The sequence below is a fragment of the Vanellus vanellus genome (genome assembly GCF_965231255.1).
Source record: "Vanellus vanellus genome assembly, chromosome: 4".
NCBI classification, from domain to species: Eukaryota; Metazoa; Chordata; class Aves; order Charadriiformes; family Charadriidae; genus Vanellus; species Vanellus vanellus.
This window is the reverse complement of record NC_138909.1, coordinates 17199776-17218055: the sequence shown is the minus strand read 5'-3', so window position 1 is coordinate 17218055 and position 18280 is coordinate 17199776. Positions and strand designations below refer to the sequence as shown.

General features: G+C 38.5%; 1 protein-coding gene across 1 annotated transcript in view; it reads right to left on the bottom strand.

The window, feature by feature from the left end:
* The window catches only part of DCLK2 (doublecortin like kinase 2), a 92340-nt gene that overhangs the window by 10271 nt on the left and 63789 nt on the right, over positions 1-18280 (bottom strand). The window contains exons 7-12 of the mRNA XM_082482150.1: positions 16779-16851; positions 15694-15802; positions 8766-8823; positions 4918-5037; positions 3053-3199; positions 652-785 (exon numbers count right to left, since the gene is read on the bottom strand). Coding sequence (XP_082338276.1) covers positions 652-785; positions 3053-3199; positions 4918-5037; positions 8766-8823; positions 15694-15802; positions 16779-16851 — 641 coding nt within the window. The remainder of the gene's footprint in view (positions 1-651; positions 786-3052; positions 3200-4917; positions 5038-8765; positions 8824-15693; positions 15803-16778; positions 16852-18280) is intronic.

The window sequence follows — 18280 nt, the reverse complement described above, 5'->3', positions numbered from 1 at the left end:
GACCAGTTTCAGAATGGTCACAGCTATGGCAAGAGTCAGCCAGGATGGAATGGAGGTCTAATAGGTCTAAAAGGAAAGATGACTTGTGAAATTCTACCATTTTACCAAATTACTTCGTATTTATGCAACCACCTGTTAAATCCAGAACAGGTGGGGTTGTTTAATTAAACCAACAGTTATCAAATAGCGTGCACCACCCAAACAAGGTCACTTGAACCAATATGATCTAATTAGACCTGCTCTGAGAACAGGTTTAAACTAGGTGACCTCTGTAGTCTCTTCCAATATAAATTATTCCGTTTCTAACATGAACACTGTGTTTTGCTTGTCCGTTTTCCTCCAAGCAGCTGCCACGGCTGCTACAATGGGCTCTGAACAGTGAAGTGAAGCAGCGAACACAAACCAATAAACTCCACTGCACCAGCACTGGTTGTAGGGAGATGGTAAGGTAAGACAACGGTGACTTCTTGGAGCTGGGCGAGTGAGGAAACCGGCCTTTTCAAGGAACTGAATGATGCCTGTTTTCTCATAGCTGGTTTGGTTACAGAAAGATGGAGGACCATCCTATTAGAGCATTCCAGTTCTTACAACAGTTAAGAGCTACCTGCCAAAAATAACTGGTTACAAGACCTACGTCTTAGTCATCCTCACCCTGTCTCTGCAATGATTTCTGGAGCCACATATGTGGGGGTACCACAGACGGTATATAAAGGTCCTTCAACCACAGTTGCCAGTCCAAAGTCTCCTAGCTTCAAAGACTTGGTTCCATCTGCATATTCACATACCTAGAATCAGCAAAATAAAAACAGAATGAGAAGGTGAATATCTGCATTTGTTAGATCCTTTATTTGGTTTGGAAAATAATCATGACATCAAGAAGATAGGAAAAAGAGGTAATTTCCACAGCCCTATAGGGAAAGAAGAGAAAAATGCTACGAATATTGATTGCCACCGTGCAGCTGGAGCTAGTAGTGTTCAATGGAGCTGTCTGCCAGCTATGTAGGTCAGACCATGATGTAGCCTCAAGCAGCTAGAGATGGGAAAAAAACCACCCCAATCCTACAATGCTGAGAAGTTTTAAATATATGAAGAAAAATAGAAAACTATACTTCCATTTGATTGGCACCTAGGGTTTAAAAAGGGATTAGCAGCTACAATGAGATTTGTTTAACATCTCTAACTAACTTAGCATAAATCAGTTAGCATACTGGATATTTCATAGGCAAACGTCCTCCCTAAGCGTAGTCTAGGCAAGTTCAGTACAGGATTGAGAAAGTTGACTGAGGAGTGTTTAGGTTTCTGTGCAGACCCAAGTGTATCTTACCAAAAGCCCCATAAAGAATCTAGCACATCTAGTTCTGAGCCATTTTTTTTATGAAAAAGCTCAATTTTAATAGAAAGAGAAGTGTTATATGACAGTGATATCAAAAGTAAATCAAACCAGCAAAGGAAATACCCCTAATAAATTAACCTCAGTTTTGTTGTTAAAGTGAAATATTTATGTTAATGTGATTTCAATGGGATCTAGTTTCTAGAATGTAGGATTCCAGAATCTCCAGAATGGGTGAATTTATTTGGTTTCCTCAAACAACTGAATACTGCTAAGGTGGCAAGACCTTCCTCCATTTCCCTGTGTAATTAATAGAAACACTTGTTCTTCTTGATATAACACATTCATATCTGCTATTACTCATAGGGTTCATATTTTTAAATCTGTGACTCGTAAAGTGAACGTAATTCGGACAGCTGGATGACCCTGTGCAAAGAACTAACTACTTGCAATTACAGGTAGCAATTGATGAGAATTATTTGCATTTACATTCAATACCACTATGTTATCTTAACATTCTGCCACTGTCAATCACAGTGAATAAGATTTGCATCTGTTGAGCAATTTCTTTTGGCTTTCTAGGCAGAAAGGACATTTGTGCCTATTTATAACCGATTCAATTACTAACTAGAGCTTAAAATTCCTTTGGACTGGCTGTGTTTGAAGATGCACTGATAATAAGTGAGACTTCCACCTTCAGTTTCTTTTTCTTAACTGCCATGTTGCTGTGACTACATTTTCCAAGAGAAGCCCCCACGGCACCTTCCTTTTGCTAAACAATCTGATTTATTTGAGGGCTTATTTAAATTGCTAAACACTGTCAGTGGAATTACTTGGGAAAGAATTGACTACTAATTGGAAAATATTTTCAACTTATTGCCCTATCCTTGTAATAGTTCAATATCCAGTCTAGGATAAGGCCATGACTCCTACTCTAGATGCAAACTCATTAAACAGGATTGACAAACACAACAGAAGGCTTTAAGAAATGCCTACCACATGTGGATGAAAGCTACTAGCATTCCTGATGACAGTGGCTCAAGCAGTGGAGATTATGGCCCCATTTGTTCAGTGCATGACATGTAATGTCTAATAGCCAGTATGTAATACATAAGTATAACCTCTGTGTATAAGCAAGATAGCACGCTGCTCCCATTCTGTGTACTGTAGTCTAAGCAGTTCCTAAAGCAGACTTCATGGTAATTCTTGTCAACACAGTTATTTTATGCCTCTGCTGAAAACATAAGTAGTCAGTCCCCTAAGACAAAATAAATGTATGTACGTAGTTAATTCGTGGCTAGAAGACTGGTAAATCATCAGAAAGATGTTCCTCCCATGACAGTGAAAGAAAAAGAAAAAAAATATGTTTGAGATAACCATATGATAGTTCAAAGAAATGGCCACCTTTTCTCCCACTTGCAAGCTATAATAAATAATTCATCGACATAGCTTTAAAATTCATTGTTTTGTAAGACAATACTCCTGCTTATCCAAGTGGCAGCCAATCAAAATGTAAATCAAGATAGGTCTGAGGACAGGTTTGAGTACAGCTCATTTGGGTTATGGTGATTGCTATCTCGTGGCAGAAGATTTATTTCATACATACTTATCCTAAATTAACATTCCTGCTGTTCTCTGCTCAGCTCCTTGACATTTATATACAAGCATTTGCATTAATGAGAACAATGTAAGAGAAAATATTAGAAAATAAATGTGACATACCAGGAGATTTTCTGGCTTGATGTCTCTGTGCACAATGTTGAGACCATGAAGGTATTTGAGTGCACTGGCTAGATTGTAGACCATTGCGCTCCCATCTCGCTCTGTATATTTTGTAGAAGAAGTGATAGCATCAAACAGATCTCCTCCCTAAGTAACAGAAAGATAATAGATCACTACAGGAAAGATAATTAAGATGATGATATTGCATTAAAAAAAGCCACGTAAGATCTTCCTTTACAAAAGGGATACTCAAATGCCTGTTAAACAGTAAAAAAAAATAAAATAATTGTGTGGAAATATCATCTTGCCACCAAGATACTAGACTGAGACTCGGGTCATCTACATTAAATTCCCAACTGTACTCCAGGTGTCTGAGCTTGAACAAGTCACAGCTCTTCTCTGTCTTGATTTCCTTCCATTGATCTTCCTACCTTTGATCACTCATTTATATTACCTACAGGTACAGGCATACAGTTTGCCCTTTCTTCATCTTATCAATATAATATCTTTACATAGCAAAAACCAGCCCTGATTTTGAGTAAAGCCTAAGGTAATATAAATTAGCTCAATAATAAAAAGCCTAACGTAACAAATGTTCAACAATTGTAACGAACTGCAAATTGGAATTTCTGTAGATATTGCAGAAATATCAGATAAATGTAGCTCAAGAGGACAAACAACATAAGCATGATCTTTTCCAGCCTACATGATTCTATGATACACCAAAGTGCAGAACCCACAGGTGATTTCTAAACGTGCCGGTTGTGCAGTCTCCAATTACGGATGCCCTGTTCCACTTGGAATACATAACAACACGTAAGCGAGTTACTCATGCAGCATTTCCAGTCACTGCAACAAATTTTACGTGGGTGTCTCTATGATGGTTACTCTGGATACATCTGTAGGAGTGATCTGTCTGAGCTGTGGGTGGCATTCCAAGCATTTCAATACATATGGAAGAGAAGCAGCAATTCAGGAAGTACAGGCCAAGACGGTGATGTATTAAAATTTTTAAAACATACTGTCTTAAAACCAAAAAAGCCTCTACTGTATAAAAATAACTTTGAGAAAGAAAAGAAATGGGTACACCACACTACTATTTATGAATTCAACAACTACAGATTTTCTTCCCAGGCTGGCAACCATTCTAGAGGCGACTCTCGAATCTGATGATGTTTCAGACAGAAATAAAAAGTTATGATAATATATATTACTTGTATCTGACATGCAATCAAGATAACGTGCAGTGTTGCTATGTATGTACAGAGCACAGACAAGAGAGTGCATGACTAAAACTTGATGCCACTTGTGTATTCGTTCAGAAGGTGACAGGAAAATGAAGATTTTTGTTTTCTCTGTATATGTATGAAAGCAGCATCTATTTTCTGGGGAACTGGAAATAAGGTGAGTGAATGTTTGATATAAACAAAATGTGAGATTTTTTGAGTTTTAATTTTTTTGAACTTGAGTTTAAACTATTCATTGGATTTACTGTCTACTAAGATAAATTCATTAAAAAGAGTTTGTTTCTTTAAAGCAAATTATTAACTAAAGGTATTAGTGAAATAAATGCAGGTGTTCTGCCAGTAAATGCATAACACTATTACCCCTGCATATTGTAAACATAATATAAAAAACACTCTCTTGACTGTGCATATTCTATCTAAATAGTCTGATTACGACTGGAGAGACATAAATTCCATTTATACAACTGATTGACGAGAGTATTTGCATGATTAAAAATGCAGGTTGCCACTGATATCTTATCTGATTATGTCTCCTAAGATCTTAATGTTCTGAGAGACTTTTTAGATTTCACACCAACACAGAGAATTTAAAAAAAAAAAAAGTCTCCTTAGTCTTACTTTGACCAGCTCCATCACCAGATACAGTTCTGTTGGGGTGTCCATTTCCTCTATAAGCATAATGATATTTGGATGCTTCACTTGACGCAGAATAGACACTTCATTTTCAATCAGGTGTTCCTGTTCAGAAAAAAAGGACGGAAGTTTATCTGAATATACATGAAATTGCCAATTCACTTTTCCTTTGATCAGCTGAACACTGATCACTTGATCAGTGAGCACCCTTTTTGCTGATTAATTTATGTAGTAGAGGGTTATTGTCAGATGCTGGATTTTAACTTGTATTTTAGACTAACCATACTTCATCTTTGACCAAATTTAATTCAAAATACCGTATTTCACGCATATAACTAACAGGATATCTCAGAAAAAAGACCCCACAACATGACAGCAATTCAGGAAGTGCAGATTATACTGTTATGTGGGTAATATGAGGAGAAATTAAGTTCAGAAAACCCCCACCCCCGAGCTGGATCATTGTAACCTGCCACCCCCCATCAATGGTTAACGTGTTCTTGATCCTGTCCAGCCTTCACCTCTCATTTAGCACAGGTTACTCAAGGACAGATTACCGAGGATTTATTTTCAAGGACTTCATTTTTTAAAAAAATTGTGGATTATATATGGAAACAATATTATAACCGCTTTGATTACGGATTTCGGTTCATTTTATACGTACGCTCAGATTTACAATCTGCATAATATGTTATAGCTGTTAAGTCATTGTGGCTCCAACAGCTTAATAGCACACAGATTGAGTTTAATTTCCCCTTCCTTATGTTTCAAGAACAAATTAGTTTCAGAATGTTTTGTTTTCTAAAACATCTCAGCACTTGGTTAACACTGGAGAGCAAAGAGAATTACATGCCCCTTTCATGTGAAGAATGATTTGCATTTTCCTTTATAAATACTGGAATACAGATATCGTATTTAGGTTCACTTCAAAATAAGTAACAATGCTCGCACAAAACACTAGTTTCCTTACACTTTGGCAGATAACAAATCACGTCGCTGGACTTGGAACTTATTCCTGTTTAATGCACCGATTAGTAGCATGCACTTCATGCGTTTGTGAGCAGAGCACTAGAAGTACTCTAGTGATTTGTGATCCACTGTGCGTAGGCAGTGATTGAAGGTTGAAGATCTTACTCCTTCACCTTCTATTTCCTGGGTTATTTACAGATGCATTGTGCTTTTGCCAGAGCTTTATGTGGCTATGTAACTCCGAAACCACATGCCATGTGTGCATCTCATTTCGTGAGAGTATGGTGCGGCATATATGGGTTAAACAGTCACACCTTTGAAATTCAGTTTGAAAGAGCATCAATTGTCATTCTGAACAAACATATGTCTGCTCCAAGCAAAGTGCTCTGGAGAAAAAAACAAACAAACAAACATGAAGCAATTTTGTTAAACATAATGCTGAATCTCATCAACAGACAAAAGTGAACAGCCACAGCATACTAAGCCTTATGGATGGAAGCCTGTAAATTCAAAACTAGCATTAAGAGTCCAAGCAAAAACTAGAATCTTATAGCTTTTTTTACCTAAAGAACAGATAACATTAAAATTATTATATCCATTCTTTATGGCTAAGGCACAATAGCTTTACCTGTGCTTGCTTTGTTTCACTTAACTAAATTGTTAGTTGCTTTAAATAAAGCTCAGCCATAAATAACGTTTATTTAAAATAAACAATAATAATACAATTTTTAAAAAGGCTCCAAAATGTTTTTGAGCTACTGTTTTAATACCTGTCCTCAAAATGCTGGCTAATATGTAGTTTGTTATTTTCAACCACCCTACTGTTTTTGCTATATTTTATCATGTAAAAAAATTAATAATTCTCAAACGTTCTCCTGGATAGCGCAATATAGATTTTCAGTCTACATTAATATGATTTTTTTTTACAGATAAGTTATTGTATAATTAACATTTAAGCTGCTGGAGAAAACACATTAGTCAATTGGATTCAAGTTGTAGGACATCCAAGACAAACTGCTGGAGAGCAGTGAGCAACATACAAGTCATGCATATTTGGGCCAGATGGGTGTTTTTAAGGCAGGGCTTATGTTGGCATGTGAAATGAAGTGAGGAAGGAGTAAGCTGTAGCAAAATTTAATTATTTTCTTGGTCGGAATTCCTCCTGGACAGTTCTGCCACTGCCCTAACAGGTATAAACATCTTCCTAACAACAGTCCTCTGCTTGTACATACACAGCTCCATGTAGCTCTACAGACACGAGTCCTTTTAGAACAGACAAGAATGCATCCGTGGGGTTGATTTTTTCAATTTATTTGTTTCAAAGCAGTGAGAACGATTAATAGAAAACATGTCTAAACGTTGCTGTATAAAATGGATTGTCTTATCTCTAGACCATTCCGATTTATGATACGTAAGCGACTGACTCAGATAAGTAATAAAAAACATCTGAAGTTGCAAGCTGTACACATCGCCCAAAAGTTTTCTTTTGCAGTGAAACGCACTGGGTCACCCTTCCCGCAGCCAAAGAAATGCCAACATTTTAATCTCAAAAAGGCAATTCTAGCATTTTTTCTTGTGGTTATACATATTTAAGATTCCTTTCTAAATTTTTCCTTAAATAAACCTAGAGAATATGAGATAAAGTGATGAGGAGACAGGAACACTCATCTCCTAGCACCTAATACACAATTTAAAATCTGTATAGATAAAACATTTCTGTTTGAGGACCTACTCAAAGCAAGTCATCATGGCACATAATTTGTTAGTGTACAGTAATATACAGCTCCTTACCATACAAAGAATGTCATACAGACATGGTACATCTTCCTACAAGGTCACACTCAGCATTTGGAGCTCTGAATTACACTTCAGAGCAGTTACTCTATGTAATTGAAAAAAAGGGTACCTTTGCATTAAAAACCTGACTTGGTTGCAAAGTCACCTCTAGAATCATTTCAGTGCAATTATTTACATAAAGAAATAAGGTGTTCGCATCAAAAAGTATATCTTTTGAGTCATCCTTGTGAAAATAGCATATTTCCTACTCTCAAAGCGCCTTTAATCCAGAATTTGATTGCTAATTAATACCGTGCCTTCAGTGTTCTTTTACCTAACACTAAACTACGGTCCATTTGATTCCTAAGTTCCTCAAGAGTACTTTAAGGTATTGCAAAGCAGTAAAAATAGAAGTATTATATTTGTTGTTATCTATTCCAACACTTAGTCTACATTCTTGGCTGTAGGTTGGGTTTTTTTCTTCCTTTTTTAAAACCTCTGTACTTAGGAGGAAAGTGAAAAAGACACTCTCAGATATTTGCTGTTCAGCTGGAGAGATAATTCTGGACTTTTTTTTTTTTTGAGCTTGAAATAAAAAGAAAGTTTAAGGAACTCTTGTTAAGAAATCTTTGTTATACGGGATGGTGAAACTATATAAACAGAAAGAAACGGTTGCAAAAAATTTCTTTCCAAATCTGTGTTCTGCATATAAAAGGAGCATGTACAGCCATAAAAAAGATAACAATTTGAGGCAGAGAGAGATGAGAATTATATAAATACACACATAGCTGCAAATTTCCTCTCATATTTTACAGATCAAAATCTTTCTAATATCTTTTGGACACATATTAGCATTTTCTTTGTTAGTCCAATAAAATAGATGACAATTTGTTTGTTTTTTACTCTATTATCCAGTAGACTTACACTCACTACTTTTATTATTTGCTTCTTGGATACATAATCATCCTGTTAAACAGCCATTCTGAAAATAGTCAGAAAACCCAAACACGCCCACCATTTATGACTAATGAGCAGCTGCTAGTGTGTTTCTGCTATTTTTCTTATTCATGCAAATCGTTGTACGCTACCTTTCCACAGCATTTAGCCTTGTCTATGATCTTCAGTGCAAACTCCTTTCCTGTGGATCTAGCAAGAAAAAGATGAGAAGCATTAATGAGAAACTGGACAACAAATTGTGGCATTATCTGTAAGAATATACATCATCGTAACAGAATGCCTTGACCAACGGAGGTTGCTGACAGAAAATTCACAGAATGGACTTGATTTTGGGTTTTGTTTTCTCAGCAGCGTTTGCGCCTGCTGTTTCCCTGACTACCACAACCTCGCTCACTTTGTGTATTAATCCCAGGCTCCAGCTGCAACCCATTCTGCTGTGACCTGGCACAACTCTCTGTCACTTTAATGCAACGTGCAAAATTTGTCCTCAGCCTTCCACTTAGCTTTGTTCAACTGGTAGGCTTTAAAGATAAAATCATACACATTTATGTGTAAGTGAGCAGAAGATTGACACCCTAGTGGAAAAATTCAATAGGATTCGGCAGAATCCATAGTTCATTAACACTAGTCTAAAATCCCGTAGAATTTATTAGGCACTAATTTTGACCTTTTGTATTTCACTCTCGTTAATTTTTTAAGTGTTCTATGGAATTCTATAGCAGTCATCTAAAGGCCCATGACATTTAAGAGCGTGGTTATATACAAAGTAAAAAGGATTACTGTTTTCAGTAAATAGTCTTACAGAAAGGAGCTCTTGTTTGCCTTTCATCCCCTCAAGCAATAAAAATCTTCTCCATTTCTCCAGAGGGGGAGAAAATGACCGAAAAAAGCAACACAAAGGAATATTTTTTTTTAACAAAGAAGATGTAACTACTTATATTAATGATGAATTAAAAATCACAAGAAAATGCCATAAGACCTTGTTGCTACTATTTTGTGTTGTGTCAGTACCTACAGACACCAGCGCGCATCAGGATACCACTAGCACGTACGGTAAAATCCACTGCATGCAGTTACAAAAGCAAAAGTCAGGCATGTTTTGAAACTTCCAGGTTAATTTTCACTATACTTTTGGCATTAGATACAACTAGTCAATATTAGTACCTTACAAAAAAAAGGAACTGATTTTATGACTCTCATTCAATTTACCCATTATTGAAAAAATGCAGTAGAGAATCTCTGCTCTGTAAGTGCAGCTTTATCTGAGAGGTTGTCATAGTTACAACCTGATCTGGTCTTTAGATAGAAGTGTTATCTAAATGGTATCTGTGAAATACCACCCTCTTATATTATAGACCTGATGTAAAATCTACTACGAATACAGCGTGTAATTCAGAATCACAATTTATGCATTATACTAAATTAAGTGCATTATCTGAAAGCCTGCAAACAATTGATCAGCAAAACCCACTCAGTAAACCTTAGGCACTTATGCTGTGCAGAAAGAGGAGTTAACGTTCGCAAAGCCAATTCATTAACCAACTTCAAATCCCTCTTGCAAATGTCCCTTACTAAAGCACCTAAGAAAAATCCCTGGATATCATCCACATAATTTGTGTGCTAATACCACTGCCTATCATACACCAGTATTGTCTGACAGGTTTCTGGTATTCTTCTGTTTAGCTGTCAGTGTCCATCTGTTAACTCATATCTTTATATACAGACATAAAGGCACCCTTTATAAAAGAGACCACCTTATTCTTTTTGTAGAACAGCTGGTATAATAGGATCCTGGCTCCACAACTAAGGCTTCTAAGCACAACACTATCAGAAATGAAATAAAAAAAATTAATAGGAATTAAAAGACAAGCATTTATAGTTGGCATTTCCTCTCTCGTTATCATTAGCAACTAATGTTGTATATTTATTTTACATAAAATTCATTTAATAACGCTCCACTAAATATAAAGATTGGATCACATACAAGCTTAATTTTGCCTTTTCTTAAAAAAATAATCGGAAGGTTGTTTTTCTAGTCCAGTGCCCTCATTCAGAAAAACACAGATGACATTTTGAAACCCAAGTGACTTAGCAGCCCTTTTCCCATTTTCAGTGGAATTTAAGTGATATCCAAAACGCACAGTGGATATTCCTGACAAGAATAAATTATGTTATCTTATGCTTTTAACTTGTCATCTTTCACAAATGTTGTTCACTCCACAGATAACAAAGGATGCGTGGCCATTTTCAGGACGCATGGAAAAACACTGAAGCATCATCCATTCGGTGCCTGCACCAAAACTTTGGGTTTTTAAACCATGGAAGAGCCTTCAAGAGACAAAGTATGCTGGGGCCTGACGGGATACACCTGTCCCAATGGAGAAAAGGCATTTTTGGGTGTTAGCTGGTGGGGCTGAGAACTTTAAACTACAATCAGTGGGAGAAGGAGATTGCAGTAGGGAGAACAGGATTGCAGTAGGTAAGCCAAGGGTCGGCATAGCCAGAGGGTGGCAATGCTAGTGAGAACATTTACACTGCTCCTGGGAGCACGGGAGGGCTCAGGAGCGTATTTGAAATGCTTGTACACCAACACACACAGTATGAGAAACAAACAGGATGAACTGGAAGCGTTGGTCAGCTCCCAGAGCCATGACATCATTGGTATTAGTGAGACTTGGTGGAATGAGTCCCACGATGGGAGTACTGCAGGCTGTTCAGGAGGCATAGGTTGGGCAGGTGAGGAGGAGGGGTCACACTATATGTAAGGGAGAAGTCTCGTCGTACAGCCCTTACAGTTAGTGATGATGTGGTTGAGACCCTCTCGGTGAGGATTAGGAGAATGGAAAACAAAGGAGATGTTGCAGTGGGTATCTACTACTGATCACCCAGCCAGGATGTAAGCGCTGATGAGTTATTCTGTAGGCAACTGGGAGAAATTTCTGGATCAGTAGCCCTTGTCCTTATGGGAGATTTCAACTTCCCAGACATCACCTAGTAATATCATACTGCTGTGATGAGCAGGTCTTGGAAATTCTTGAAGTTTGTAGAAGATAACTTCTTGTCATAGGTACTCAGTGAGCCAACTCGGAAAGATGCCCTCCTAGATTTGCTATTTGTGAATAGAGAAGGACTCGTGGGGGATGTGATGGTAGGTGTCTGTCTTAGCCACAGTGATCATAAAATGGTTGAATTTAAATTTTTTGCTGTAATCAGAAAAAAGGACAACAGAGTTGCTATGCTAGATTTCAAGAAAGCAAAACTTTAAGCTATTCAGGGAGCTACTTAGGAGAATACCCTGGGAATCTGCTTTTGAGAGCTTAGGAGTCCATGATTGCTGGTCAGCCTTTAAGAACCACCTTTTAGAAGCATAGGAGCAGGCAATCCCACTGTTTCATAAGTCAAGCAAGCAGGGCAGAAGACCAGCTTGGCTGAACAGGGAACTCCTCAAGGAGCTCAAGAGGAAAAAGAAACTGTATGATCTCTGGAAGCAAGGTCAGGCTTCGCGGGAAGATTACAGAGCTGTGCTTCACATATGCAGGGAGAAGACATGAAAGGACAAAATTCAATTAGAGTTGAAACTGACCAGTGTTGTTTCAGATAACAAGAAGGGCTTTTTTAAGTGTGTTAATAGCAAGAGGATGTCTAAAGAAAACATTGGACTGACACATGTTGAAGATGGTCATCTGACTAATAGGGATGAGGAAAAAGTGGAGACATTCAATGCTTTTTTTGCTTCAGTCTCTAATAATACTGATAGACCTTGGGCTGCCCGGTCCTCTGAGTCGTGGGAACAATGATTTTCAATCTGTGGACACTGAGATTGCAAGGGACCTGCTGTATCAGCTGAATGGTCACAAATCCATGGGGCCTGATGAGATTCACCACAGAGTACTGAAGGAGCTATAGCAGATGTTATGGTAGGACCCTTCTTGATCATCTACCAAAGGTCTTGGGAGTCTGGACTGGAAGCCAGCCAATGTTATTCCAGTATACAAAAAGGATATGAGGGAAGACCCAGGGAACTACAGACATGTTAGTCTAACCTCAGTTCTTGGAAAAATTATGGACAAGATTATACTGAGTACTACTGAAAGGCATTTAAAGAATAATCCAATCATCAGGCACGGTCAACACGGGTTCACAAAGGGAAAGTCCTGTTTAACGAATTTGATATCCTTCTCTGATAAGGTAACCCACCTAGTGGATGAAGGGAAGGCGGTGGATGTAGTTTTTCTGGATTTTAGTAAGGCTTTTGATACTATCCCTCACAGCACCCTTCTGGACAAGTTGTCCAACTGTGAGATGAGCAGGTACACCATGTGCTGGGTGAAGGGCAGAGCTCAAAGGGTTGTAGTAAACAGGGCTACATCTGGCTGGTGACCGGCCACCAGCAGTGTTCCTCAGGGTTCAATTCTAGGACCATTTCAGTTCAATGTATTTATTAATAAGCTGGATGCAGGAGTTGAACGCACCATTAGCAAGTTTGCTGATGATACCAAACTGGGAGGTGCTATTGACTTTCTTGAGGACCAAGAAGCCTTGCAGAGGGATCTAGATAGACTGGAGCACTGGGCTATGATTAATGGGATGAAATTTAACACGTCAAAATGCCAGATTCTGCACCTAGAATGGAGTAATGCCAGGCACAAGTATAAATTGGGAGAGGAGTGGCTGGAGAGCAGCCCTGAAGAAAGGGACCTGGGGGTGCTGGTTGACAGCAGGCTCAATACGAGTCAGCAGTGTGCCCTGGCAGCCAAGAGGGCAAACCACCTCCCGGGGTGGATCAAACACAGTATAACCAGCTGGTCAAGAGAGGTGATTATCCCACTGTATTCAGTGTTGGTGTTGCCTCACCTTGAGTATTGTGTGCAGTTCTGGGCCCCACAATTTAAGAAGGATGTTAAAGTCCTTGAATGTGTCCAGAGGAGGGCAACAAAGCCGGTAAAAGGATTGGAAGGAATGTCCCGTGAGGAGCAACTAAGGACTTTGGGCTTGTCTAGTTTGGAGAAAACAAGACCAAGGGGCAACCCCATTGCTCTCTACAGCTTCCTGAGGAGGGGAAGTGGAGAGGGAGCTGCTGATCTCTTCTCCCTGGGATCCAGTAACAGGACACGTGGGAACGGTTCAAAGCTGCGCCACGGGAGGTTTAGACTGGACATCAGGAAGCATTTCTTTACAGAGAGGGTGGTCAAACACTGGAACAGGCTTCCTAGAGAGGTGGTTGATGCCCCAAGCCTGCCTGTTTAAGAGGCATTAGGACAATCCCCTTAATAACATGCTTTAACTTTTGGTCAGTCCTGAAGTGGTCAGGCAGTTGGACTAGATCACCATTGTAGGTCCCTTCCAACTGAAATATTTTCTTCTCTTCAGTTTCACTCAAGCCTTTTGTGTGTAGCTTCTTGCAAAATGAAATGGACAGAAATCCAGTTGCAACTCAGCTGGCTATATTGCCTTCTCACAGTTTTTGTAACAGCCCTGCAGTGCTTAAAGCAGTAAGGACATGATTACATGCTAATGTGGTAATGCTTGTCAGGAACCAGAGTTTCTTGGTAGAAAATGTTCAAAAAGAAAAAAAAAAATCAAGACCTTGAAGTCTAGAATGTTAATACTGATAAGAAGAATTATCTTAAACCTGCACATACAACAGAAACTTTTTTTTGAGTAGCATTATAGCATATTCAGATCACATTTAGCCATTTTTTTCTTCATCAGCACTGTACTCAGGTAGTATCTGTAGGAGCTGCCACCTCAGTCTTTATTGCTTACTCTATAAACCTTGCATGCTTGTACATCACTTTCTCAAAAAAATATTAAAAATAGCAATTGTCACTTGCTGCTATAAACCAGAAGGGCATATTACACATTGTGTTAAATACCACCTACCAATATTATTCTCAGTAATAGAGAGAAATAACCCAGATACAGTATGAAGAAACAATTCTCTTGAGAAAAGCAATAACGGCTGCACAAAGTTATGGATTGTAAGATCCATTCACCTATGTTTCGGTAGAGGAGGCCCCAGGTTCAGCCTCGGTACCCAACCCTTTTGGCCGATTTGGACGACTCAGCAAAAGCATCTATTCATCTATGATCTGCTAAGACTGGAACGAGATGTTTCCATTCATAGTTATCTTTCTTTTCATTTAAATAAAACTAGCAGATGAGGATCAAATAACAAAAACTGTTTCTGTAACTGTTATGGTTTTTACAGACATTTACTGAATTTGCCCGGTATTTGTGTACAAGTTGGAGATGCCTCATAATATTTAAGAAGCTAACATAACTCTCAGATTGATGAAGACAGCAGAAGGTGGTTCTAAAAAATACACTGAGAAAGTGACAGTCAAATCATCTGTTATGTTTGCACTAGCAGCAAACTGTGACACAAAGTTTGGAGACGAAGAGCAGTAACATAGCACAGGTCTGGTAAAGGTATCCTGTCTGCTCCATGGGAAATCGGGCATAAGAATATTTCAGAGTGTGGAATATTGCAGGGTTGATTTGAAAAGTCTCTGGCTACTCACCCGCACTACCCCACAGAAGAAACAAGCAAAAGGGAGACAGTAGCACAGGCTAATAGCCACCAACTGCACGCCTTTAAGAATACTTTGCCCACAGTATACTGAAGGCTGCGAAAAATCATTTAAGCAGCAGGCAGTAGGGATACTACAGCAGCAGAATTGCTGAGGCAGACGGGAGACCTCTCAAAGACTGTTTAGATGCCACATACAATTTCCTGCCATCCACAACAGTCTGTTGTGTGAGGGGATTTCCTGAAGACCTGTGGGGTTTCACTCATTTCACCCTCCATTAGAAGGTGACACCTCCTTTAGTTTTTAGGATAAAAAGCCATGTTCCTCTGCTGCTCTCATATCCCTTTGCTGGAATGATACGTAGGAAGCTCTGTGTGTTTTGCTATGCCTAGTTCTCCTGAAGCGTAGGCATATCTTTGCAATTGCTCTTTACTTTCGTCTCATCCCATTTTACATGAAATTATGCTAATGCACAAGACTTTATCCAGTAAAATAAACAGCAGCAGCGAACAGTTTCCTTGCTCACCGTTCTACGCACTCCTTTACAACAGCAAAATTGCCATCACCAATCACCTTCCCCACTTTATACTTCTCAAGAATGGTAGATGACCCTGAGCACTTGTTTCCATTCACACCTGCAAAAAAGCAAGGTCAATAACGCAAGCTGCAGAGAAGTGTCAGCAGGATGTAACATATCCCCAATGGGTTCCACAAATACAGAACAGTCATGAATGCAAAACAAAACTTAAAAGTAAGCTGTTTTCTTCACAGCTTATTCTCTTGTTTTTATCTCAAACATAAGAAAGCACAAGATAAGACCAATCAGAGTCGTTCGACCTTTTAACACAAAAATCAAATATTACTATGTTTTTGTGTGGACATATTCTAAAAGTAACAAATGCAGTTAGAACTCCTTAGTCTAAGTATTTTCTGAACTCAAAATACTTTTTTTTTGAAGTATCTTTTTGCATACTCAAAGTAGAAATGCAAATAAGATTCATCTACAATGCATGTAAAAGAACCAAGTTTTATTTGCTGAATTCTTTCAACTTCCCTTAGCTGCTGCTGAAATATCCAAAATGCAAATAAGTTTGATAGCTTCTTATTTCAGTATTTTTAAATTTAAAAATTGGCTCTAAAATGTCATTTAAAAATAATTTTTAAAATAACATTGCTTTAAAGAGATAAGGAATGAAAGGTTAAGTTTAGCTAAGGTCAGTTGATGGGCTAGTGGTTCTTCCTGAAGTACAATGTGCTGTTTTGAGGAGGTCTCCACTTTCAATCCAGCCACAAACACATTTCTTGTGATACTCTGCCGGTCATGTTCAAAATCACACAAATTCCTACTAGTGGCTGTTGAAGACCACGGTCCACTAAAATGCTACCACCTGACAATAAAAGAACAAAGTTTATTTCTTTAGGCTTTACTGCCTTGATGTAGAAAATGTGGTAACAGTTTTTCCAAGACAAGGTTGTTGACAAGATATCAAACATCTCAGAACAAAAAATGATTTGGAGTCATCAGAAACCGTCTGAAAGTGCTAAACCTAAACAACAACAAACCTACAACAAAATTTTTGCAAGGATTGTTAGCAATTATTGGTGCCCTACCTTCGGGACTCTGGCAATGGAGTGATTCAGGTACACCATTCACATTGGAAGAAGATCCACCATGTGGAGGGATCTATGGAAGTACAGAAGAACTTATTATTTCTGATGGTAAAGGAATCACAAGAAAGAGACAGACACAAAAAAAAGAGCAAAGTTAAAAAAAAAACACCCTAAAAACACCTATAGAGAGTCAGTTTCCTTTTCTGCTCCCATCTTATTTTTATTCTTGCTTTCTCACAGTTCATCATCGTTATAATACATCATTGTCACTCGCGCCAATTCAAGATTCAGCCCTGATATTCCTATTTAGATAAGCAGTTGAACAGATGTCTGTGAGCAGCAAAGAAAATTCCCCCCAGCTGCACTAAGTTCCCTCTAAACACTATAAAGCCCGAGTGCGTGGAGACAACGTCCCCTCCTCATTCTACACAAGACCATTGCAATATACTCTGCGTACATTTTCACACAAGCCAGAGAGAGCCATCTCCAGACAACTATTCAGCGGCCAGTGCAGCAAGCACGTGCTCTCGTGCTGTAGTCTCACACTTCTCTTCATAGCTAGCGCTCCCTGAGGTTTCCCTAACTGAACTCTTTAGATTAGCACTGAAGCACGCTAGGAAGGTAAGGCAGAAATGCTTGCATGGCCCTACTACTTTTCATTTAAAGAAGAGAATTTTGGCATAGGTGGCTGGGTTCAATCTACAATAGTCAGACTTGCTTCACAATCTAGCGGTCTATATTTTAGGCTATTATGGATGTGAAGATTTATGACATCTACAAGCATTTCAAGTTAGATGTGCGAGATGCATCCAGACATAGATCCAGTTTTAGTAACTGTGACACTGAGTAAAAAAACAAAAGTCTAAATGATTTTGAAGGATGAAAGCTGAAGAAAACTACTTTTGCTGCACTAACAATTTAATGGGTACTCAATTTGAATCTTGAGAATTCTATGTAAAGTCATCCTGTCCTACTGCCCAGGGACATACACAACAATCAATTTTGATTTTAAAAAGGGGTGGAGGCATAGGAGTGAACGCCATAAAATAGTAAAATGTACTGGATGTGTTCCATGCACAACTGTTTCATAAGCTCTCCCGTTATAGTTAAGTATAGGGATGGTCTGTGAAATTAAAATGTATTTTTGATCATTCCCCCCACTCCACGTAACATTTCTTGCTGTTCTGTGAAGTTCCATATCTTGTTTTCTTCATGGGCTATTATAGTAGTTATCACCACTCACCATATAAAGGATTAAAATGTTTCTCTGCCTTAAGCTCAGTGTCTGTTGAAATGGCTTTGCATGACACCAGGAATGCAAATGTAGCATTTTCTGTTTTAGCTGACATTGTCTGGTTACACTGCTGAATATTTTAAATCATTAACAGTATTGTCAATGAAAGAACTGAACTGACAGATAGGGATATTGTCTACAGGCTCATGAAATGCTAATGACTGCTTAAGTTTCTAGTGGCAGCTGAGCTGCCAAATCAGCTAAAGGT